The sequence below is a fragment of the Pseudorasbora parva genome, chromosome 19 (assembly GCF_024679245.1).
Source record: "Pseudorasbora parva isolate DD20220531a chromosome 19, ASM2467924v1, whole genome shotgun sequence".
Classification (NCBI taxonomy): domain Eukaryota; kingdom Metazoa; phylum Chordata; class Actinopteri; order Cypriniformes; family Gobionidae; genus Pseudorasbora; species Pseudorasbora parva.
In genome coordinates, this window is record NC_090190.1 from 41,680,095 (window position 1) to 41,706,160 (window position 26,066).

At 39.7% G+C, this 26,066-nt stretch overlaps 2 protein-coding genes across 2 annotated transcripts in view; both read right to left on the reverse strand.

Moving 5' to 3' along the window:
• Positions 1 to 274: 274 nt before the first annotated feature.
• On the reverse strand, positions 275 to 11,138 carry LOC137047424 (H-2 class I histocompatibility antigen, L-D alpha chain-like). Its single transcript, XM_067425054.1, has 4 exons — positions 10,988 to 11,138; positions 1,772 to 2,005; positions 1,422 to 1,688; positions 275 to 585 (listed from the first exon to the last, which is right to left on the reverse strand). Exons 1-4 carry the CDS (start codon positions 11,079 to 11,081, stop codon positions 275 to 277), a joined length of 906 nt encoding a protein of 301 aa, XP_067281155.1. The 5' UTR covers positions 11,082 to 11,138.
• Positions 11,139 to 13,329: 2,191 nt separating this feature from the next.
• LOC137047425 (E3 SUMO-protein ligase ZBED1-like) overlaps positions 13,330 to 26,066 on the reverse strand; it is a 38,597-nt gene continuing 25,860 nt past the window's right edge. Inside the window, exon 11 of the mRNA XM_067425055.1 lies at positions 13,330 to 13,419. Within this exon, the coding sequence (XP_067281156.1) occupies positions 13,330 to 13,419 (90 nt within the window). The remainder of the gene's footprint in view (positions 13,420 to 26,066) is intronic.

Here is a 26,066-nt window from a genome sequence, read left to right on the forward strand (position 1 = left end):
CTAGAACCAAACCAGTTGTTATAGTTAATAATTTAAAACGCCATTGAGGTTCTGTTTCAGGCTTGGCACAATTTCCCACTGCAAAAAATAAATAAAAATAATAATAATTAGAGATATTTTTTAACTGTTGAACTGAGTGGAGGCACTTTAACTGTAATTGTTTGTGATCAGTAATACCTGTCATGTTCTTTTTCTACATATTGAGAGACTTGTATTATGTTTCATCAGTTATTGCAGAAGCACCATTACTGTATGAAGGTCATTCTTCACATATTCACTCAAGACTGAATTTATGGTGATATTTACCCCAATCTCCTGAAACTGGTTCTGTCAGACTGCTGTGATTGACCAGACAGTCACAAGATCCTTCTCGGTCTTTGTCGATCTTCACACTGGTTCTCATCTGAAAGGTTTGATCATCGTTTGGTCTGATTTCAGAAGATGTTTGATCCTCAAGTTTAGTTGTGTTCAATCTGATCTCCATCTGAACATCTCTGGGGTAGAAACCAGTGGCCAGACACGTCAGAACCAGCTTATTCTGATCATCAGGAGCTTTACTCGGAAAGATGTGAACATCTGGAGAACCTGGAGAGGAAAATATTAACGCATTGATTGATTGATTGACTTTTATTATCTCGAAGGAAATATGTCTTGGACACATACAAAACATTGACTGGTGTTTAAAAACAATAAAAAATACATGACTGTCACTTATACACACGCACTACACACAATACCTGCAATAAATACACAGACTACCATCAAACAACCAACTGCACATTGCCCTTTAAACTACACACCTAAAGTTTAAAATACATCTCAGATAACCCTCATAAACTATATGAGGTATAAATACATCATTTTAATATTGTGTTGGTTCCCCTTTTTTCAGCCCTGACCCGTCGAGGCATGGACTCCACTAGACCCCTGAAGGTGTGCTGTGGTATCTGGAACCAAGATGTTAGCAGCAGATCCTTTAAGTCCTGTAAGTTGTGAGGTCTCCATGGATCAGACTTGTTTGTTCAGCACATCCCACAGATGCTCGATTGGATTGAGATTTGGGGAATTTGGAGGCCAAGTCAACGCCTCAAACTCGCTGTTGTGCTCCTCAAAAAATCCTGAAGCATTTGTGCTTTGTGTCAGGAGCATTATCCTGCTGGAAGAGCCACTGCCACCAGAATACCGTTTCCATGAAAGGCTGAACATGGTCTCAGCAATGCTTACGTAGGTGGAGCGTGTCAAAGTAACATCCACATGGATGGAGGACCCAAGGTTTCTCCAAGGAAGGACCAGTGGTGAACCAGCTACATTGATCGTTAAATTATGAGTACGGTAAATGATCACAATTCGCCAAAGTGAATGGGTTAAGGGTGAAGGGCTGCTGATGTTTCACTGACAAAAGTGAAGTAATCACAACTTACTCTTGTTAGTGTTGATAAATGTTGAGATCCAGTCAGTGCAGTTCTGGAGGTAATGTTTGATGAATATGTTGCGTCCTGTTTGACGATCCCAATGGACTTTGGTTCTTTTGGCTTTGGGGCTTTTATCAATCCACTGCTCAGTGTCAGAATTAAAGGATATAAGATCCTCTCCATCAAATCCATATTCATCAAAGACAGTCAGACTCACTGATCCATCAGGAAGTTTCTCCAGTTCACAGCCAATTATTCTCTGAAGAACATGAAGCTCTACAATCACAGAACAACACTCATGAGAAACGTACAGTAAATATAATGTGTGCTCATTAATAAGAGTAAAGCATGAATCTCACCAGAACACTGTGAGTCTGTGCAGTCTGACAGAGTCCTGATCTGATGAATGAACCAGTCTCTGTGATCAGATGGTTCTCCAGGAGCTTTAGTCCAGTTTTCAGCCCGAATCCAGACTCTTTCTTCATCACTGAAGTGTGAGATCTGTCTGTCGTCACACACACACACAGCACTGAACTCTGGGAATGTGTCTGCTCTGGTCAGGACTGTAAACTTGTAGTGCAGGAAGTGTCTCTCTGAAAGAGAAATGAAACAAATAAAAACACTTCATGTCATCCGGTCAAGGAATCCATTACACCAGTGATCAGATGTTTTAAGGTCACCATAAAATCAACATGGACCCATCTGTCACTCACATGAGATCCACCAATAGCAAACCACAACCATCCAATCAATTCCCCACAGACAAAATCAAGCCCCGCCCCACATTTGTTCTTGTTTGAGAAGCGGTTCACTCAAAGACGGCCCAATAGGGAAGAAAAGACTAGCGCAACTTCTGTGCCATGCTGAATATAATGGTTGGTTTAAGCTTGGGTGTAGGTTTAGCTATATTACCATAAGTGTGTTAATCTGATTATTATTTTTGTCTTATACTAATAGCTATTATTTCATACTTAATAACATTCAAAAGCAGTCTTACAAACATTTCATACATAAAAAACAAACAAAATAATTGACTTCAAAAGATTGTTTTAGTTAATGTTAATTGTCATGTAATCGGTTGTTAGACTCTAAGTGCAGTTAGATAACGTGAGCAGCACTGCAACAGCTATATCCAGATGCTCTCGGTCATATTTGAACAGTTTTTAGTCTCTGAGATCTTTCTGTTGAATGAGTTTCGATATGAAGCCGATCCATTCAAGGAATAACGTATCTAGTGCCTGGATTTAAAGGTCTTTTTTTAAACACTATTTAAAACTTCTTTCTTGGGTAAAATTCACCTGTGTTGTATGATTATGTGAGTATATCATAAAATAACATTAGGACATTGACTTGTATTGGTATTAGATGAACCCCTCCATTTCAAACCACCCGCTCCAAGGTCGCTGAAGAACTTCACAGGCTATAAAAATAAAAAACAAGTCACTAAATCTGCTAAACTGGCCAATGAATTCAATGTTTTTTATACAAGATTTGAGAAATCTCCATGCCCTCACCCTTTTCCTCCCGGGGGTGTTACACTCAGAGAGGGGGAGAACACTGGCCCTCAAGATCAAGTCACCTCTGATACTGACATTGAACTTGAGGAGAAGGATGTGTATCGACTATTTAGCCGACAAAATTTAAGGAAAGCGAGTGGCCCTGATGGGATTTCACCTGCAACCCTGAAGTACTGTGCTAGTCAGCTAGCTCCAGTTTTTATGGACATTTTTAATCAATCAATTGTTTTATGCAGGGTTCCGAGTTGTTTTAAGTCATCAATCATTATTCCGGTGCCGAAGAAAAACAAAGCTGTGGACCTAAATGACTACAGACCAGTGGCCCTTACATCAGTGGTCATGAAATGTTTGGAGCGGTTGGTTTTGTCACATCTTAAACCTATCACAGCTCCTCATCATGATCAACTACAGTTTGCTTATAGGGCAAACCGCTCGGTAGATGATGCGGTCAATTTAGGACTGCATTATGCTCTGGACCATCTTGACTCTCCTATAGATTTTCGTAGAACACCCACCTCCCTTTCTCCTCTAACTATCTAGAGCTCCGTTGTGAAGAGGGTGGAGTCAATTCAATTTTTCAGCACTGTTATTACAAATGATTTAAAATGGGAGGAAATTTGTTCCTCCATTCTTAAGCGAGCTCATAGACAGTTAAATAAACTAAACGTTTCTAGCTCTGTTAGGTCTAGATTTTAGAGCCACTGTGGAAAGCCTTCTTTCAGCATCCATTACTGTCTGGTTTGCATCTGCATCAGCCCAGGCAAAGGTCAGACTACAGCGTATTGTGCGCACAGCAGAGAGGCTGACTGGACAAAGGCAGCTGTCACTGATTGACCTGTATGAGGCCAGAGTAACGAAGAGGGCAGCTAAAATTTCTGCTGATCTGTCCCATCCAGCAAGTGACATTTTTAGGCTGCTTCCTTCAGGAAGAACAGAGCAGTGAGGACAAGAACCTCACGCCATCTAAATAGTTTTTTCCCAAGAGCCATTTCCCTTATGAACAGCTGATTTTGCACTATTTTCGGACTATTTTATATTTGATTGATTGTTTTAGGCCTGCTTTTGCAGCTTTACGCATATATGTTTGTGTGCTTAGTTTGTGTGTTACTGATGGCCATATCAAATTCCTGTGTATCTGCTGATGCATTTGGCGAATAAAGTGATTCTTATCTTATCTTATCATATCTTATCCAAGCGGGACTCAAACCCGGGTCCGCCAGAATGAGAGTCGGACACTCTAACAAGGAGGTTTAAGGCTGCAACCTCTGGCGTCAGTCGCTAGAGCATATCTTGAAATCAGAGGAGTGAGGTTTACTCACACAGCAACTATTAGCTGTCCTCCGCTACACTGGATTATCCATAACTGGATGATGATCGGATTTATTCAGATGGTCTCATGTTTTTCTTGACTTTCAGAGAGCTTTTGACTCAATAGAAAACAAATTTTCTGTTCCGCATTCCAGGGTTATTTGGATTTGGTAAATCTTTTATAGATACTGTAACCATGTTTTATACAGGTAATAACAGCGCAGTGATTGTTAACTTTGACATGTCCAAGAGGTTGTTTGCGAGGTTGTTGGAGGATAGAGATTGAGTCTGGGGTGGAGCCGGTGAAATTAAGCGGAGAGTACCAGTCGCAAAGAGGGGACCACTTCTATAGAGGAATTCACCCACCGACAGAGGATGTTGCCTCAAAATTAACAGAGGCCATGTCAATGATCTCAATCTGGCTTGAACAATCCTGTCTGCAATTAAACATACCTAAAACAGTTTAGCAGTTTTTTTTTAATTATAGCAGCACCTAGAGCCCAATCGTCGCAATTTTTTATTGTGACCAAAGACTAAGCTCATACATATGTGTACGAAGTTTAGTCATGATATCTCATTTCTTTCTTGACTTAGCCTTATTAATAAAATAGGCTCCGCCTTGAACGTCCATTTTGACGCCCCTTAGCAAAATTGAATAGAAATGTAAACTTTTTTTCAATTATTATTGATAATCTGACTCCATAGAACATTTCTGCACTGGTTTGGTTCCTATTGTTAAAAAAACCAGGGAGTCTCGAGCCAAGGCACTTGAGGCTACGGCCAACGGTCTAGGAGTTATGAGCAGTTTCTCGCAACTGATCGTTATAGCACTTCGTGCTTGAACCCCTAATAAAGAGGGCGTAAAAGGGCATAAAAAGGCTTATAAAAAAAAAATTATAGGGTCTCAGCACTTGATTTTTGAGCTGCTGGTTACAAAAACTTTATCAAGCGTTTTGACATGGCCGTCAGAGAGCACAACGGTAGAATTTTGCATTTTCAGCTCATTTATCATGGATATTAATTAATTAATTAATTATTTTTTTACCTTTTAAACTGTAATACCGCTACCGAAGGCCCGATCTCCAGGACAGTTTGCACGCTTCATTACAATAGGGTGCACATGCTCAGCTAATTTGGTGAAGTTCTGCGCAGTACTGACATTTTTTAGTCATTTAAATGTCATTTTGCATAGGATAATGTAGCTGACCTTTCTAACAGTTAAAGCGCCACCGATGGTCCGACGTCCATAAAAGTCTGCAAGGTTCCTTAGGGTGACGTGACGCATAGGCACGCCCGATTTTGAGAAGCTGTATGCAAATCGGGCAGGAAGAGGGCGGCTTTCAAGCATTTAATGGAATTTAAATGCGTCATTTTGACACCTTTTTAACCGTTATAGCGCCGCCAAGAGGCCAGTCGCCCTGTCCTTTTTCGGGTGACCACAGAATGAGCTGGGTGTGCTGAGTTTGGTGAAAATATCTCGTTTTGTTGACCAGCTATAACCAATAAAGTAAAAAGGGGCTCCTCCCCCCTCAAACTTGGCGACCCTCAGGAACCCTGGACCCAAATTTCCACTTTTTTTTTATAATTATTGACATTCAGACTCCAGAGAATCTGGCTGCACTGGTTTGGTTCCGATCTGGCCAAAAACCAGGGACTAGTTCCCAAAGTAGATTTTTGAAAAAAGCCAAAATAGCCGGACATTTTCCCAGGTCACGACCCAATCCGAGGCATGCGTCTGGTCCATCTAGAGCCAAGGATTCCAATGAGGCACTTGAGGCTACGGCCAACCATAGATATCCATAATAAAGGCTAGATGTCTCTGTGACGGATTCACAGAGGCAGGATTCAATTGCAAGTAACTCAGTTTATTTAGACAGATAGTGTCACAGAAGTCTAAACTCAGAACACTGAAGAAGTCCGGGTAAGACGGAGCAGTGAGAGAGGCTCCGTTGGCGACACGGGCAGGCTGTGAGCAGTTGTGACTCGGGAGATCGGTAGAGGTAATCCGGGAAGGGATCCAGCGTTTCACGGAAGGGGGAAACGACAACCAACACGGAGACACAAGGGGAAACATCCAACAGAATCACGGGGAGGACGGAGGACGGAAGACGCAGACATTACACAAGGATCCAACACAGACTGACAAACACAAGGAGATTATAAAGGGAACAAACAAGGCAGATAATGAGGGAGAACAGGTGGGGCAAATTAACCAATAATCAGATAACAAGGGGGAGGGAACTGACAGGGACACGAGCACATGCTCAACATAACAAAACCCACAAGTGCACACAAGACAGGACAGGCATGTGACATTACCCCCTCCTTAAGGAGCGGCTACCAGACGCTCCACTAGGGACGGGAGGGACAGACCCGGGCGGGACGGGAGGGACAGACCCGGGCGGGACGGGAGGGACAGACCAGGGAGGGACGGGAGGGACAGACCAGGGAGGGACGGGAGGGACAGACCAAGGAGGGACGGGAGGGACAGACCAGGGGGGCACGGGAGGGACAGACCAGGGGGGCACGGGAGGGACAGACAAAGAAGGTACAGACAAGGGAGGGGTAAACAAGGGAGGAACGAGGAAAACAAAAAGTTCAGGAGGCCATGGTGGCCCACAAAGTTCGAATGGCCAGGGAGGCCCATAGAGTTCAGGCAGCCAGGGCAGTGCGGGTAGAGCAGGGCGCCAGGGAGGCGCGGTGAGAGCAGGGCGCCAGAGAGGCGCGGTGAGTGCAGGGGGCGCCAGGGAGGCGCGGTGAGAGCAGCACGCCTCAGCGGCGCGGTGAGAGCAGGACGCCTCAGTGGCGCGGTGAGAGCAGGACGCCTCAGCGGCGCGGTGAGAGCAGGACGCCTCAGCGGCGCGGTGAGAGCAGGACGCCTCAGCGGCGCGGTGAGAGCAGGACGCCTCAGCGGCGCGGTGAGAGCAGGACGCCTCAGCGGCGCGGTGAGAGCAGGACGCCTCAGCGGCGCGGTGAGAGCAGGACGCCTCAGCGGCGCGGTGAGAGCAGGACGCCTCAGCGGCGCGGTGAGAGCAGGACGCCTCAGCGGCGCGGTGAGAGCAGGACGCCTCAGCGGCGCGGTGAGAGCAGGACGCCTCAGCGGCGCGGTGAGAGCAGGACGCCTCAGCGGCGCGGTGAGAGCAGGACGCCTCAGCGGCGCGGTGAGAGCAGGACGCCTCAGCGGCGCACGGAGAGCAGGACGCCTCAGCGGCGCACGGAGAGCAGGACGCCTCAGCGGCGCAGGGAGAGCAGGACTGCTCAGGGGCGCAGGGAGAGCTGGGCGCCTCAGCGGCGCAGGGAGAGCAGGGCGCCTCAGCGGCGCAGGCAGGGCGTTGGGGAAACTTCTCCAGTCCAGCAGTATCCACCGGCACTGGGACCACCGGAATACGATCTGCTGGCATTGGGACCACCGGAACATGATCTGCCGGAACTGGGACCACCGGAACACGATCCACCGGCACAGGGACCACCGGAACACGATCCACCGGAACTGAGACCACCGGCACACGATCCACCGGAACTGGGACCACCGGAACTGCCTCCGGGGCTTCGGATAAAGCCCTGTGCTCCTTCCACGCATGCAGGACTGCCACCATAAAGCATCCCATCACAGCCCTCCAGGCCGTTTCCGGACTCGGGACCACCGGAACGGAGTCCACCGGCACAGGGACCACCGGAACACGATCCACCGGCACAGGGACCACCAGAACACGATCCACCGGCCCAGGGACCACCGGAACATGATCCACCGGCACAGGGACCACCGGCGCACGATCCACCGGAACTGGGACCACCGGAGTGGTGGATGACACCCTGTGCTTTTCCCAAGCATGCAGGACTGCCACCACAAACCCTCCCATTACGGCCCTCCAGGCCATGTCTGGACTCGGGATTCCCAGACTCGGGACCGAGGGAGAACTTCTCTGCTGAGTCCTCATAGTATGGTTGGATCCTTCTGTCACGTCCACACACAAAGGAAATGGTGCGAGGACTCAAGTGCAGAAAAGGATATATTTATTATAACAAATAAAACATAAACTCAAAACAAAACCCACGAGGGGGAAAAACACATAATAGAATAATAACATATAAACTTAAACAAACCAACAGAATCACGGGGAGGACGGAGGACGGAAGACGCAGACATTACACAAGGATCCAACACAGACTGACAAACACAAGGAGATTATAAAGGGAACAAACAAGGCAGATAATGAGGGAGAACAGGTGGGGCAAATTAACCAATAATCAGATAACAAGGGGGAGGGAACTGACAGGGACACGAGCACATGCTCAACATAACAAAACCCACAAGTGCACACAAGACAGGACAGGCATGTGACAGTCTCGTGCGCGCTGTTGGCCAATGGAGGTCGCCGTCCGCAACTGGCGGCCATCTTGTCACAGGCAGCTCGCTCACTCGTAACAGTGTGTTTTAATGGTGCATGTACTTTTAAATAACCATAACTTGCTCAATTTTCAGCCGATTTTCAAACGGTTTCGTTTGTTATAAATGTCAGAGATGTAGTTATGACACTACATACTTATGAATAATTATAACCATGGACTTTTTAACCATTGAACAGAACAGATGGGTGCAATGAATATACATACACACAAGGTATTTATGTTAAATCAATATATAGGCTACTAAAACTGTGTACCGAATGGCAACATGAGAAATTATATATATTTATACACATATACAGCTCTGAATTTTTTTTCCAGAGCCAGCTATAGCTATATATATATATATATATATATATATATATATATATATATATATATATATATATGCTTTTATAATAAGAATATCACTATTATAATAAAATAATTTGTATTTTTTTTTTTAATTAAACAAAAAAAACATGCAAACTAAGTTTATTTTAGCTAGACAAAAGATTGGTTGTCATAAAATCGTTATTGGTGTCAATAAACCTATATAATTGAACAGCTCGATTGTGCTTTCAGCCTTGATAACGTGCATGTGAGTTAGCCGTGATATACAAGCTGCATGATTAAGTCGTTTATCGAAACGAAAAGCTGCAATTTCAACGTGTTTAAGCATCCAGATTTGTAGCCATGTTAATAACGTTTGTAAGAAACCAAACCATTTGTAAATCCTTCAAGATTTTAGCGAGATAAGAGTATTTATGTTCGTACAGATCACTCATCTTACATCAGGTTCCACAGAGCCCAACAGAAAGCTTGCCTGTGACAAGATGGCCGCCGGTGATGACGATGGTGACTCCGCCGTAAGATATCTAGTCCTTATTATGGATATCTATGCGGCCAACGGTTTAGGAGTTATGATCAGTTTCGCGCAACTATTCGTTATAGCGCCACCTATTGGCCAGTCTGGCTCATAATTTGATAACCTCTCCTCGATTTTTGTACTACCTATTGGCCAAGTTTCAAGTCTCTAGCCCTTACGGTTTGGTCTGCACGGTGCGTTTTACGGGAGAATAAAAAACGGCACAAATACAATAGGTTTTAAAGCACTTCTTGCTTGAACCCCTAATAATAAAACGGGTATCGGTTTTTATTGCATTTCTGCTGTGTTGGACTATGATGCTCGAATGATTATTCACTGCGTCAAGATATTTCTCATATGGCAGTGCCCCCCCGCCGATGACCCAATGCCCCTCCGGTAGATCTGCTCTGGCGCCACACCTGGGGGAAATCCCTTCATAGCCAGCCTACAGTACTCTGCCCTATTTTCACACAATTTGTTAGAGTTTATTAAGAATGTAACAACAACCAAACCTCTGATGAGTCAAATGAGTCTACCATTCACTTCTGTTGTGGTAAAGTCATTTGAGTTTTTTTAAATTGCGTAGGCTATTTACTCAGTGAAATGTTTTGTTTTGTTTTTGTAAGTTTAAATGGTTTATGTTGCTCAAACCCTTTTTTTCTTTGTTCTTTATTTATGTTTATGCAAACATTGGATAGTTTGTGTGACCTCTCAGTGATTGTGTAGCGCATTTCCAAGTGAGTTATTGCAGACAAATGTGTCTAACGTTATGAAAATTTGAGATATAGAACAAACAACCACTGAGTTACTGATGCTCAAACTAAACGTGTTACAACCATCCCCGTCTCCCCTAGCTTTATAGGCTAATCATTTATAATTACCTTTTCTTTAGAAAAAAAAACTACTTAAATATGAGGCTTATATTTTTATAAAAGTTTTGATATTGTCAACCTGTAGGCTATTTGAACTGTAAAGTTAAATTTATAGTAAATTTATGGTTTGGATGCCATCATACATTACCCGCTCAAGTCTGAGTGTGTGTGTGGGAAGGTAGGCTACTCTAATACACTTTACATTAACGGTAATGTAGGCCAACGATTAATGAACAAACGTGAATAAATAACGCACAGACAATATTAGCAATATAACCCATTAAAGCTTATAAACAAACACGGTTTCTTAGCTCTGCTTTTTAACATGTCTCTGTATCTTAACTTCCTCCTTCAAGAGTAAAACTATAAGCAGATCGAGTATTTTCTTCAGCTGCTCATGAGATCTTCAACAGTTTGTGTCATGACTTCATGAACCCGAACAGAAACTGCTCATAATGCCTGAATGTCACAATATAGAGGGAAAATGTCCGATCCCTGTGTGTGGAACAATAGTCCAAAATATGATTGATGAAACTATTTAAAACAAAACCTCAAAGCAAACTAAACAGATTTAGTTTTTCTACATTTGTAGATGAATCAGAAACAAGTGAACTCTGAGCTTACCTTTCAGCGCATCGCTTAGAGGAGAGAGAAACATGAGGAAACACAGTATTCTCCATATTAAGAAAATTACTTTAAACACGTTTGTGTGAAACATGTTTTCTGTACATCCACATCAAGACCGAGAGCGTGTTTGTTCTCTTGCAACGAGTGGTCAGAAATATTCTGTGTGTTTACACTGGGCGGAGTTTATGAATATTTAGGCTACAATCTAATGTTTGGTTGTTTTAACCGGTCTGTGTCAAATATGGACAAGCCCAGTTCCGTTGGGTTAAAATGTAATAAAAAATGTAACCCAGCAGTTGAGTTTGTCCATATTTGACCCAAATTTGGGTTAAAACAACCCAGAATTTTTTAGATTGTAGCCTAAATATTCATGAGCTCCGCTCTGTGTGTAGGAGGTTCCGGTTTTGTGTTAAACTGAAGATATTATTCTATTTTCGAGTATTATTTAGTAGACTATGCGAATTGGGACATATTGACAGAGCGTATTTAGACCACGCCCCACGCCGGGGGTGGAGGGGGGGGGACAATCCAACGCTCTCCATTGACTTGTATTGTGTGAAGCGGTCGCGTCGTCTTTTCTTACTTATAACAAAAAAAAGAACAATGTCTAAAATCTAAATTGTGACAATGTGTGCAGCAAACAAACTAAAAAACACATAAATAAGTTTTTATAAGCTGTCGACCCCCCAAAACGAGCGTTTAAGGAGACAAAAGTGGACATATAAGACGTGAATCTTCAGCAGGAAGATTGGGAACATTGTGTAATCCTGACACTCAGGGGAGAGCAGGGGCGAAAGTACCGTTTTTCAGAAAAACCTAATTTTTAAAGAAAATGTTTTAGACAGAGATATATATTTGCTCTGGTCAATAACTCACAAGTGCGGTTTATCAATATAAGCTAGATTGTTTTATTAAACATACCTGACTATGACCTTGTTAATATGTAACTGCAAACATTCTGTAGCTTCTTTATCTTTGCAAAAAAATATTCATTTTAAATTTTAAGTTTAATCAAATGTTTCAAATATAACCTGACAATACAAACTTGTAGTTTTAGAATATTTTTTTGTGCAAGGTCAATCTATTTGATAATTTGTTTCTTCAACAATATGAACAATATGAAAATTAAATTAGCATAATGTGCATTATATATATATATATATATATATATATATATATATATATATATATATATATATATATATATATATATAAATAAGAGTGAGACACAAGACTTCAGGAAGTCCTGCCATTTAAACACGATTTACTTTCATACTGAAAAACTCTGAAAAGAGAGACCTTCAGGATGTGTAACAGCAGTGAATAATCTGTAGAGTGATCATTACTGTGACACATGAAACACAACTTGCAATTAGAAAAAAAAAAATACCGCTTCAGTAATTTACTTTCCGTAGCCTATCGAAAACTATTTGACGAAATCACATCATCAGATCACAAAGGTCGTTTCCTCCCGCGTTACTTTCGTCCCGGTTTTCCCCTATATGTCTCAGTATTATTCAGTAAAATGTTGTCAAATATCCAAATGTCAGTTTTATGATATTTCCTGTCGCTCCACTAAAATGGGCCATCGGGTAAAATGGGCCTAATAAGGTTGTAGCATCATCTCTTTTTTACAGCCAATCACAGTAACTGACCTTGCATTGTTGCTTCAACACTTGTTGACATGTAACAATAGTTTTGATTGGTCTTAGTTTCATGAATACAAGAGTTTCATGAAGCCTGTCAGAGAAATAGTAAGGTAAGTGAGCCTGACATTTCATCCATCATTAATAAGGGTAATAAAGCAATTATAAGTAAGCCTACCAACAAAGCAAAGGTTTATGAACAATGTTTTGACATGCTCTTTCAAATAAAAAAAGTTTAATTTAAAAAAGACACTTTGATTTTTGTGAAAATTGTCTTTTATGTAGAAATGGCTGGTTAAGCTAAAAATGGCCCACAGTATTCAGCTAAAATGAGCTGCATAGACACACACTTTTACACTGATTTTTTTTTGTGTGTGTGTGTGTGAAATATGTTCTAATCTTTAACAAAATGTTTGTTTTAACCCCCGGTGGGCGTGGCTTTCAGATTATGTCTCTATTGTCTGTATACATACATTCTGTAACATGAACTGTTATTTATGCACACCAGTTTATGTATACTCAGACAGCATGGTAACATTGATACGGTGTTGAGTTTTGATCCAAACCCTCCTTTTGGTTGAGATTGATATTTCAATGATTAAAGTATGTTGGATCAGCATTGAAACTGTGATGAAAGTCAACAGCGAACATGGGTGGAGACAGTGGCCCTGTCCCAAATAGCACCCTAAACCCTCACGGTCTTCCTCTGAGTCTTTCACGACTGCCGCCTGCCGAGTAGAAGTCCTCTGCGTAGCTCGCAAAGCTTCGAGACACCCCTGCAGCCTGTACACAGAATTTGCGGGTAATTTGTCCCACATGTCCCCACCACCTTTTGAAACACTGAAACATCTTTTTGCACGGATGAACCTAACCTAACTAATACAAACAGAACATCTCTGGTTAACTAGAAGAGCATCATTTCATTAGTTTGTTTTGAGTGTGGATAATTGAAAGAAAAATACTGATGGAAGAGATGCAATTACAGACTGAACTATCATTTGAAAAAATATTACATGATGATATACTGTAGTGCAAAGGTTTTTATTTTAAATTCAAATTCCAATGTTTCCTATGCTAATGGTCTGAGTGTGCAGTATCTATCACCACCTAACATTACAAAACCTGTTTTTTGATATCTGGAATGCAAAGCAAAACTCAAATCAAACAAGAATAGACAAAACACCAATAATAAACGAGTCTGTACTTTATCACCTAAACATCATCAAACAATAAACAGGGTAAAGCAAAGACAAAAGGAAGAAAGAATTGTGTTAGTGACTTTACTTTTCATCTTCAATTGCATACAGTAAAATAATAACTGTGCTGTAAATAATACAGTTTACAGTTAGTAATATCATTTGTGATAGCTCAAAGCTCTGCTGGATAAGTCAAAAACTCCACTGAACTTCACAGATGGCCTGGAGTTCATTTGTAGTTTTCTTTTTCCTGAGGTAGGCCCAAACATGTTTGTCAGTTGGGTTGTTTCTGTTATAGCCATATATGCAATGATTTATATGTTCATTTATTTATTTATTTATTTATACAGACAGGCCATCATTCATGGCCTGTGAGATGTAGGCATACTTATTATCACCCTATATGTTTGTAATTTGCAGAAATATATAATTTATTATTACACATTATTTTTGACCATGGCATTATCTTTTGTTCTAGTGAAGTCAGGGAATTTGACAGTGATTGCCAAACAAATGAAAAAAGAAGGAACAGTTGCCTACCAGAAAGAAGAGTTATTATTTTACCGTATGAAACTGAAGATGAAAAGTAAAGTCACTACAGCCTGGTCTCACCCTTAATACGTAGGTATTAATACGTTACTTTCAAAGAGACTAAACGTACGTCTTAGTACGTTTGGAGAAGTGCTAAAATGTAAAATATAGACGTATTTGCAACATTTAAACGTAGTATTATTACATTTTTACAGCTAAAAAACGTAAAATATTTACGAATCCATCATGAAATCTTTTTTTTGAGAATGCAAAACTTTATTCTGGTAAAAACATTTTTTTGTTTTGTTATATCATAAAGATATCTATATAATTTCCCTTTGACCATTTTATTGATTAATCTACGATCCCTTAACACTACCCAAAACCTAAACCTACCAATTTAATACAGAATATAAAGAAAATAAAAGGTAAAACGTTGGAAAATGACGACTTTGGTAACAATATAGCATTAAAAAAAATATTTTGAACGGCTAATCCTACACTTACCCCTAAACCTACCCATTAGCATTTATTAAAACAACGTACTGTTATAAATCAAAGCATAACAGACAGACCAGTGTAATCACAATCATTTATTTATTGCAAAAATGTCAAAAGCAGTACCAAAAGTAGTTCAAATGAAGATGTGTTGCAGTCGCAGTCCTCTCTGGTGGTATATAACGTTAATAGTTTTGTATGAGGTACAGAGCAGAATGTTAGCTTAGCTATTAATCAATGAAAATATTAATCCGGCTTCTCTCCGTGAAGTTGCGCGCTTCCCATTTCAAATACAAATCGACTGAAACACGACATGTCAAAATCTGTGACGAAGCAGGCGAGAGCCAATGAGCGTTCGATGCCGCTGCCGTAAATCATGTCGTAACGCTTCATGAGGGCGCGTTTTTTAAATTTGAATTTACGAGCGCGAGATTTGATGTTTGCCGTCGCGCTACTGAGAGGAGATCAAGACTAATGGAGACGAAGATCACCAGGCTCAATTTTAGATTTGTTTCTCGCAAACATATGGATTCTAACGATTTAGATTACAGCAAAAGAATAAAGTGTTGCGTTTTGTGAATTGATGTTGTGTTTTGGTGTTGTGATCGCCAGTTGCTGAATAGGAGAAAATGCCTTTTTATGTCTCACAGCAAACAACAAGCTTAATACTACAAAATGGTTGGCAAGAATGTTATTCATCTGACGGTTTTAAAATTCAGTCTTATTTTAACATCGCCCGAAATGAGTTTGTTGTGATGTCACGAGAGCAAAATGTTATTTTATATTTCTGTTATTTTATATTAGGTTGATTAACTTAGTAAAATGCATTTAATAAATGTGACTGAAAACATGTATTGATGTGACTATTGGATATAAAATAAACAATATTAATGCCACGATTTATGGGAGCCGGTGGCTGGCTGCTTACACGTTAACGTCGATAATTTACATTTTAGTGCTGTCAATACGTCAATATTGTACATTTTAGTGCTGTTAATAAGTCAGTATTGTACGTTTTATTGTGTGTGAAAACGTTAGTAAATGTACGTGTAGTAGAATCACACTTTACGTAAAAATACTCACGTATTTTCATGAGATCACGTTGGTCACTAACACAATTCTTTCTTCCTTTTGTCTTTGCTTTGTCCTGTCCTTTGTTGCAGAAAGATAATGTTTAGGTGATAGTTAAATAGACTTGTTTATTATTGGTGCGTTACAGATATTAAAAAACTGCTTTTGTAATGCTAGCAATGTATAATATGTTATTAGACCGTTAAATAAACCACTCAAAAAAAAAAACTACTGGGTAATTTGTTAGTCAGAGAACACAATAATATGTTTTGGGAATGCAAATATGTTTGAAAAAACGTTGTTTTATGTAAATCTATTTGGAAACCTTTAAATGAAACGACACCGCGAAATCCTACTGGGATAAGGGTGTCATACGAGCTTCAGGACAGCAGGAGGCGCTGTTTTTATGCCACTTTTATTTTGTAAGTGTGTGAAAGCTGGTGTCAGATGCTGAGACAAGCGCGTGGTCCCGATTTAGTATATGTGTGTCAGTGTATGTATATATATTATTCATATCTATTCAAGGTTTTTGGTTTTGGTGAAACGTTTTTAAATTTGATAGTTATTATTTAATGGCACATGTATGGTTAGAGTGTAATTTGAGTCGGTCAATTCCTATTCTATAGGCAAGGTTGTCCATTGTCTGGTCAACTACATTGTCTAGAAATTGAGCCAGTGCTTTTATTAACTTCGGGAAAGATTGTCAGGTTTTAATGTACCTGTTGTTGTTTTTCTTTAGACTCAAGGATTTCCCTCTCTGCTTATGCTGATGATGTCTCAGTTTTGGTAAGTGTTTATCTGAGGTGCTCTGTCTTTATGAGAGAGCTTCATCAGCTAAGGTGAACTGGGCCGAAAGGGAAGCCTTTGGATCGGTAAAGGGCCGTTTGAGAGTGTTTTGGGGGTCAAATGATTTACAAAAGTTAAATTGGGAGGGTTAGTTGAGAAAGTGTGCAGCTAGTTGTCTAAATGGAAATAGTTGCTACCTCAGTTATCATATAGGGGGATTTTAGTAACTTGGTTGCTTACTCTGTGGCATAAAATAATTGTGTTCCAGCCCCCCGCTAGAGTTATTGGGTCTGGACAGCTCTGGATTTGTGCTGCTGCTTTATACCTTCCGGTTCAAGAGAGATCCAGAATCATGGCTTTCTGGTTACAAGCAGTTCACTGTTGTACCACAGATGTATCATGGATAAAGACAGCTTCTGCTCTTCTAATGCAGGTTAGAAATATGGGGCTGGTCGAACATTTGCTCCAGAACGATGATGGTCCAATGAATCTTACATCCTTCTATCAGTTCTGGAGGCAATGAGGCATGGGTGGTGTTTGCCATTTCACACTCATCAGATACACATGCTGGATTATGGCTTTTCCCCTTCAAGACTTATGTCTGGTCCCAGTCTGTTTGCATTGGGACATGTTTTGGTGAGATCTTTGCAGCTGTTGAGACAAGCTACTGTTGAAATAGTTTAAATATTTAGAAATAGCCTTTGCATGTAGATTATAAGACTTTGATAAATTAATTAGTAGCCTACACTGTAAAAAAATATTTAGAAAAAAAGTTACCATGGTTGCTTTAAAAGTTTGAGTTCATTTAAATTAAAATGTTGAGTTAATACAATGAACATTTTTTGAGATTTGACAACCTTTATTAAAATATTATTAAAAGATGTTGTAAGCATATTGGGTAATTGTGTGTTTTATTTCTGATGACGCAGCCAAATTGTGCTATTTTCATGATTTATCACATGTTTTATGTGGTTCAGATAGAAAAATATTTTGAGTTTCTATTCATTAAACAAATTTCCTTCATTGTATCAACTCAAATTTTTAATTTCAATCAACTCAAAATTTTAAGGCAACCAGGTTACTTACTTTTTTAATTTAAACCAACAAAAACCAACTCATTTTTTTACAGTGTAATTGCATCCATCCAGTTTGTGTGTGTGTGTGTGTGTGTGTGTGTGTGTGTGTGTGTGTGTGTGTGTGTGTGTTTCTTTGTGCATAGACCTTATTTATTTAGTCTTCTTCCTTTATTCATAAGTTTTATTTGTTTTTTGAGTAACAAACTGTACTGTAAAAAATTATGACATGTGTTTTTACATTGTTTTAAAAATAAGTTAAGAGATGTTAAACTTTTTTTATAAGTTTTACAAGATGCAACTCATCTTTTAAAGTCAGTTGAACATAATTAAGTTGAAATAACTTAAACATCCAAGTCGACTGTACTTACAAATTTCAGACTGTGACTTTTTTTTTTACAGTGTGCTAGCAGTTTGTGCAGTGGAACAAATTATTGCCATATATTTAATATATCGATTCATTAATTTATTAATCTATCCATTAATTAATCTTTCCTAAGATTTTGCATTGGTTGCAAAACATTTTGCGACACATTCTCCCTCACTTTCGCCAGCAGAGGTCCTCCTCGAGCTCTGATCTGAAGAGCTTTGAGTAACGGACCTTTTTCTGATATAATTGTGCAGAAAGCTTCACGTCACCATCACTAGAAGTGACCTGCACATGCCCATGGACGTCCCTTTCCCAATAGTGTCCAGCTGCAGGCCCACAGCACCTAAAACTACCTTTTTGATCCTTTAAATAGGAAAAAATATATAGTCCGCATGCAACAAAGATTTTTCCTCTAACAAAGTAAAAAGAAAAATGTGGATCTGGTTTTGATACTAAATGCTCCTTTATGTCAGAAAGACACTGAAACTCTTCTTGTGTTGGTCGTGCAGTTAAATCTTTCAGCTCAGGCTATTCCAGAAAGCAAGGTTAACGTACCGTCACATTAACCCTGAACTCTCGCTTGATTAACCCAAACCCTTATTCGAGGTTTGCTGGTTCCAGAAACACGTCCGGGAGTAAGTTCAGACAACTCAGAGTATGTTCCCGGTTAAAGGATCAGTTCACTTTAAAAAGAAAATGTCCTGATAGTTCAACTGCCACTCAGTATGCGTGTCTAAATCAGTTGTTTATATTTAGAAAAATGAGCCTAAAAACAGAAATAATCCATTTTAATAACAATAAAAGTCCATGTTTAAAAAAATGCATTAACCTAAATGAAAATGTGTAGATAATTTAGTAAATGTAATTAATTTACATGTCCTATCCGTATATTCTGTTCTAATGTCACCAGTAATAATCTCAAGGTTTACTGCGGTTTTACACAACTCTTGTGTAGTGTGGTTTTGGTAAAGTTTACTAAAGTAAGCATTGTCACGTGTGTACCTTACTTCTTCTCACCGCTGTATCCTGATGGTTTATAGAATCGCCCTCTGTTGTTTCAAAGAATAATTTAACGGCGAGTGTGTCGAGTGTAAACGATCATCTGTTTGGAGAGGAGCGCAGTCAGGGGAAGCTCGCGGTGCGGAGCCAGGCCAAATATAAACCAGGCTTAATGGCCCTCATTTATCAAAATTGCGTACACCAAATTTCCAGCGTAGCCTACACCTTGCGTACGCCCAAACCCACGGTGACTTTGGGTGAGTCTCAATCAGCTCCCTAGTTCAGTTGTCAGGGCACTGATCAGGGAGTCAGCCCATTGACTTATTGCGCATTTTTCACCCGTACAGTGGCCCTCATTTATCAAAAGTGCGTACACCAAATTTCCAGCGTACACCTTGCGTACACCCAAACCCACGGTGACTTCGAGATTTATCAATATGGACGTTGGCGTACGGCACGCTCAAATCCTACGCCAGCTCAGGAGGTGGTGTACGCACGTTTGAGTTAGTGGGAAAATGCGCAGAAAAGCAATTCCTAACACCACAAAACGCACTGACAAGATATGCTATATGATACACTGTTAAAAACCACAACAACAACATTTAGTGTTTATTTTTGTGTGAAACATGAACGTCAATGTTTAATTTGTGTGACTTTACCAAAATGTTTGATCTGTAGGCATATGTATTCCTCCAGTCGCGAGCCTGTGCGCTTTACCTGACGTTTCAGGCCCGCCTGGCTCAGCAGCTGCGCACGGACTGGGACTAAAATAATTCAGACTGACAAAATAATAAAAATGGCCTTCTTCTTTTAAATAATAATAAAATCAATAAAAACGGCATTTTCTTCTAAATAACAAGCGTCATTAAGAATAATAATCATAATAATAAGAATAAGAATCTTACAAATTGTCATGTAATTATTAATGTGAATGAATCTTACTCCACATCACATCATCATCACTATTGTACACCCCAATACATGCCGTGATACGAAATTAAATGTCAATTGTTTCAAAACGTGCTGTAAAATAATGCATTGGGATGGTCATTTATCATCCAAACAGCTATTTAAACTGCTGGAGTGCGCTTCTCAACCCCCACACTAACAGTAGCTACTCGTAATTTGGGTCCATATTTTGTTTTTGTGAGCGCCTTTAATCCCACTCTTTAAACTCCCAAATAAAACAATTTCGGGTTTTTTTTCCACTTCCCTGGTGATGGTCTCGATGGGCGCATCTCAATCATCTCAATAGTTCAGTAGTCAGAGCACTGATCAGGGAGTCAGCCCGTTGACTTATGTCCTAATCAGTGCCCTGACTAGTGGACTAGTGAGATGATTGAGCGCGCCCGATCTCCACGTCGGAGAAGTTTCGTTTCTTTGCCGTCTTCTGTGTGTCCATGGCGTAAAATGAGGGCGTGGGAGAGGCGGAGACTTGAATATATAGGGGCGTGTTATTCTAATGACGATCGTTTTCAGCCGCGGGATTTATCAAGGGCAAGTATTGCGTACACCTGAATTGCAGAGGTGCGCACAGTTTCATAAATCAGGCGGTGAGAGGAGTGTAAGCATAATCTTACGCCAACATATACACCAGTTTCTACGCAAGATTGATAAATGAGGGCCAGTGTGAGCAGTCAAGGCTCGCTCGACGGTCGGACCGCACAGTGGCCCTCATTTATCAAAAGTGCGTACACCAAATTTCCAGCGTACACCTTGCGTACACCCAAACCCACGGTGACTTTGAGATTTATCAATATGGACGTTGGCGTACGGCACGCTCAAATCCTACGCCAGCTCAGGAGGTGGTGTACGCATGTTTGAGTTAGTGGGAAAATGCGCAGAAAAGCAATTCCTAACGCCACAAAACGCACTGACAAGATATGCTGTATTATGACCCACTGTTAAAAACCACAACAACAACATTCAGTGTTTATTTTTGTGCAACATGAACGTCAATGTTTAATTTGTGTGACTTTACCAAAGCGTTTGATTTGTAGGCATATGTATTCCTCCAGTCGCGAGCCTGTGCGCTTTATCTGACGTTTCAGGCCCGGCAGCTGCGCACGGACTGGGACTACAATAATTCAGACTGACAAAATAATAAAAATGACATTCTTCTTTTAAATAATAATAGTAATAAAATCAATAAAAACGACACTCTTCTTCTAAATAACAAGCGTCATTAAGAATAATAATCATAATAATAAGAATAAGAATAAGAATCTTACAAATTGTCATGTAATTATTAATGTGAATGAATCTTACTCCACATCACATCATCATCACTATTGTACACCCCAATAGCCTACATGTGCCGTGATACGAAATTAAATGCTAATTGTTTCAAAACGTGCTGTAAAATAATGCATTGTGATGGTAATTTATCATCCAAACAGCTTTAAACTGCTGGAGTGCTCTTCACAACCTCCTAAGAGTACTCGTAATTTGGGTCCATATTTTGTTTTTGTAGGTGCCTTTAATCCCACTCTTTAAACTCCCAAATAAAACAATTTCGTTTTTTTTTTTTTTTTCACTTCCCTGGTGATGGTCTCGATGGGCGCATCTCAATCATCTCAATAGTTCAGTAGTCAGAGCACTGATCAGGGAGTCAGCCCATTAACTTATGCCCTAATCAGTGCCCTGACTAGTGGACTAGTGAGATGATTGAGCGCGCCCGATCTCCACGTCGGAGAAGTTTCGCTTCTTTGCCGTCTTCTGTTTGTCCATGACGTAAAATGAGGGCGTGGGAGAGGCGGAGACTTGAATATATAGGGGCGTGTTATTCTAATGACGATCGTTTTCAGCCGCCGCATTTATCAAGGGCAGGTATTGCGTACACCTGGATTGCAGAGGTGCGCACAGTTTCATAAATCAGGCGGTGAGAGGAGTGGAAGCATAATCTTACGCCAACATATACACCGGTTTCTACGCAAGATTGATAAATGAGGGCCATTGAGAGCACATCAATCGTGAGCTTTGGCTTTACATCGCATGCGATCTACTCGTACAGTGTGAGTAGGTAACCTTGCTGAAAACGCATAGAAATCGCACAGTGTATGCCCAGCTTAACACCACAAAACGCACTGACAAGATATGCACACTTTACCTGACGGTTCAGGCCCGGCAGCTGCGCACGGACTGGGACTACAATAATTCAGACTGACAAAATAATAAAAATGACCTTCTTCTTTTAAATAATAATAAAATCAATAAAAACGACACTCTTCTTCTAAATAACAAGCGTCATTAAGAATAAAAGTCATAAGAAGAAGAATCTTACAAATTGTCATGTAATTATTAATGTGAATGAATGGTACTCCACATCACATCATCATCACTATTGTAGCCTACACCCCAATACATGTGCCGTGATACGAAATTAAATGCTAATTGTTCCAAAACGTGCTGTAAAATAATGCATTGTGATGGTAATTTATCATTAAACTGCTGGAGTGCGCTTCACAACCTCCACACTATTAACAGTACTCGATATTTGGGTCCATATTTTGTGGCTTTAATCCCACTCTTTAAACTCCCAAATAAAACAATTTCGGGTTTTTTTTTCCATTTCCCTGGTGATGGTCGCGAATCTCGCGATGGTCTCAATCATCTCACTAGTCAGGACACTGATCAGGGATCAGCCCATTGACTTGTGTCCTAATCAGTGCCCTGACTAGTGGACTAGTGAGATGATTGAGCGCGCCCGATCTCCACGTCGGAGAAGTTTCGCTTCTTTGCCGTCTTCTGTTTGTCCATGGCGTAAAATGAGGGCGTGGAGGAGGCGGAGACTTGAATATATAGGGGCGTGTTATTCTAATGACGATCGTTTTCAGCCGCGGGATTTATCAATGGCAGGTATTGCGTACACCTGGATTGCAGAGGTGCGCACAGCTTCATAAATCAGGCGGTGAGAGGAGTGTAAGCATAATCTTACGCCAACATATACACCCGTTTCTACGCAAGATTGATAAATGTGCAGTTGTTGTGCCATTGTGCAGTTAATCTTTGCTTGCTTTTTTGTTTTTTTATTGCCATAAAAAAATGTTAAATACAAAGAAAATATATGAATACACATATACAACAAAATAAAATAAAAAAGAAATTAAAAAAAGAACAATGAAACAAAAAAATGCCAGAGTATACAAACATTAATCAAAAAATTATATTCTTCAAGAATATTACAAGTCTTTCTTGCTGTTTTATTCACAATAGTCCTTAGTCTCCTGAAGAAAATGAATATGGTTTGGATCCTGACCATTTCTTCTTGTGTATATGAAATTTTCCCAAAATAATAAAAAGTTGTACAATAAAGGTGAAATTATTATTATCATGTTCATTGGAATAATGCATACATATATCAAAATTATTTAATTTAAATATAACATTTGTTTTCCTTCTAATACATTTTCCACATCCACACAAAAAAACAAGAGATGAATAATAGATTATTTAATCAATATCTATAATCAATAATCAAACATATAATCAATTAGAGAGGTTTAATAATTAAACCTCTCTAATACACTTTTAGCTGGATATATACCATGTAACATTTTAAATGTAACTTCTTTTACTTTATTATTTAAGCAGTATGCTTCACAAATACACCAAGCTTTATTCCAGTTTATATTCCTAATACCACAATAAGCTTTTATGAGTATCTGTTTCCCCTGTTATAATATCCCTAATATGTTTATTAGTACAGCTAAAACATGCTGTCTTCAACATTCACTGCCTCAGAGGAATCACTTCACACACTCTTACAAACTGGATAACTTGTTGAGGTATGGCACCAAATACAGCAGCAAACTCTTTTGGTGTAACTGGAAACCCAAATTTATCCAAAAACTCACTATAAGATAATAAAATACAGTTTGAATTTAAAAGTTGTTTAACTAACACAATGTTGTTTTCATACCAATTATTATAGAAGAGAGATCTATTTTTATATGGAATGCATCTATTATTCCAAATGTGCAGTTAATCTCCGTCGTGCATTAATGTGAGTGATGACGGATATTATGGGATGGTTTGATGCAGCTCAAGAGATGCAGATAACTTGATCTTGACTGTTAAGAAACTTTAATTGCTTCAAATTGAATTAAAAATGAAATGACAACTACAAATATTATAAAATCTTGAATCCAGATATATTAATCCAGATATATTAATCCAGATATATTAATCCAGATATATTAATCCAGATATATTAATCCAATCCGCAAATTCATTTGAAGAACCAAATTAGCCAGAGATCAGTTATCAGGTCTGGGATCTCAAATCATCTCACACTGTAAACCCTAATGTTGTCTTTACTTAAACAAATCAAGTAATCTTGACTAAATATTACTAGTTTAGTCCAAAAACTCAAAAAATATAAGTTAGTATAACTTATTATCCTACAAAATACATAAACTTAAGATTTCAAGTTGAATGAACTCAAAATCATAATTAATTAAAATAGCTCGCTCTGGTTTTGCTTTGATGTGATTGGCCATGCAAGGAGTTCTGTCTGGCAACAAGAACTAACTCACTGATTGGAGGACATTTACAAAAGGCAGTCCTTTTCTTGTTGCTGATTTAAATTAAGATGGAGACTTGTTCATTGTGTGCAATCTTAAAATCGGTAAGTAAAAATTCGTAAGTTACTAAACATAATAATAATATGTGAACTAACTTATAACTAACCAGACTGACTTTATTTCTGTTTTAATGAAAATAATAGTTTCGTTGGAAGTCACCATGATGGAGATCAGTGTTTGCTTTAGTTGGGCTCTTGACCCTTTACTGTATAATAATAATATAATGTTTCTCTGGCTGCTTTGTGTTTGAGAGACACATTTGGGAAGGAACACAAAGTCAAGAGAAAATATCAAGTGATGTTTAATCATTGACGATGATAACATCATGTATTGGCAGAATCCCTGATCTCATGCAGAGTCTAATGCTGTGGTTGTCAAAGCAGTTATTAATAGTTTTGAAATATTAATACAAATTTCCATGAGATGGATGATTGTTTAAACTAAGTATCTTCAGTTACTGTAACTCAGTTATAAGTACATTCAACTTAAATCTTCTATTCCATTCCATTATGGGCTTAAGTACATTGAAGGCAGTCCACTTCACTTATTCAACTAATGCTTCATTACTTAAAAAATTTAAGGCAACGAGTTACCTTGGTTTTTTTAAGTAGATTCTACTTATCCGGGTTTACAGTGCAGATGTATTAAGCGAGTTACAAAAAACAGGCCCCAGCTGCTGCGGCTGGATGTGCAAATGTTTGGCCTTTGTTTCTGTTTGATAGAATTGTAAATATATCTATTAAAATACTGATATTCTGCTCTATAACTCCTCCCTGAACCTCCCGCTGCCCTGTATCTCACTCTCTCATTGGCTGTCGGTCATCGCCGATGTAATTTTCAGTCAGAACGCTGTTCACACAGCAGGAGTTTCAATCGCCGACAGGTCCAGATATTTAGCATGCCAAATATCTCACCGGCGATTCTCTCTGATCGCGTCTTTGATTATTCACACTGCGTGATTGTCACTCGCGTGCACGAGCACCGATTTGCCGATGATCTCAGGCATTTGTCGGCGATTTCACAAAACCTGTTGGCGACTCAAAATCGGGGCAAAAATCGGGCAGTGTGAACTCGGCTTTAAGCTGCAGTGCAGCCAATCAGAGGCAGAGCTGCTGACGGTAATCTTCTGGTGAACAATGTTGCGTTACATTATTTAATAAAACACTGAGAACGGAAAGTAGACTACATGGCTCATTCTTCAGACAAGTTCAATTACATCACATCGCAGCGGCAGCCTGACCTTGATGATGGTGACGATATACCGTTTTGGAATAAAATGGCATAACGTTACGCAATCCCGAAAAGAACTGGAGAAAAAGTC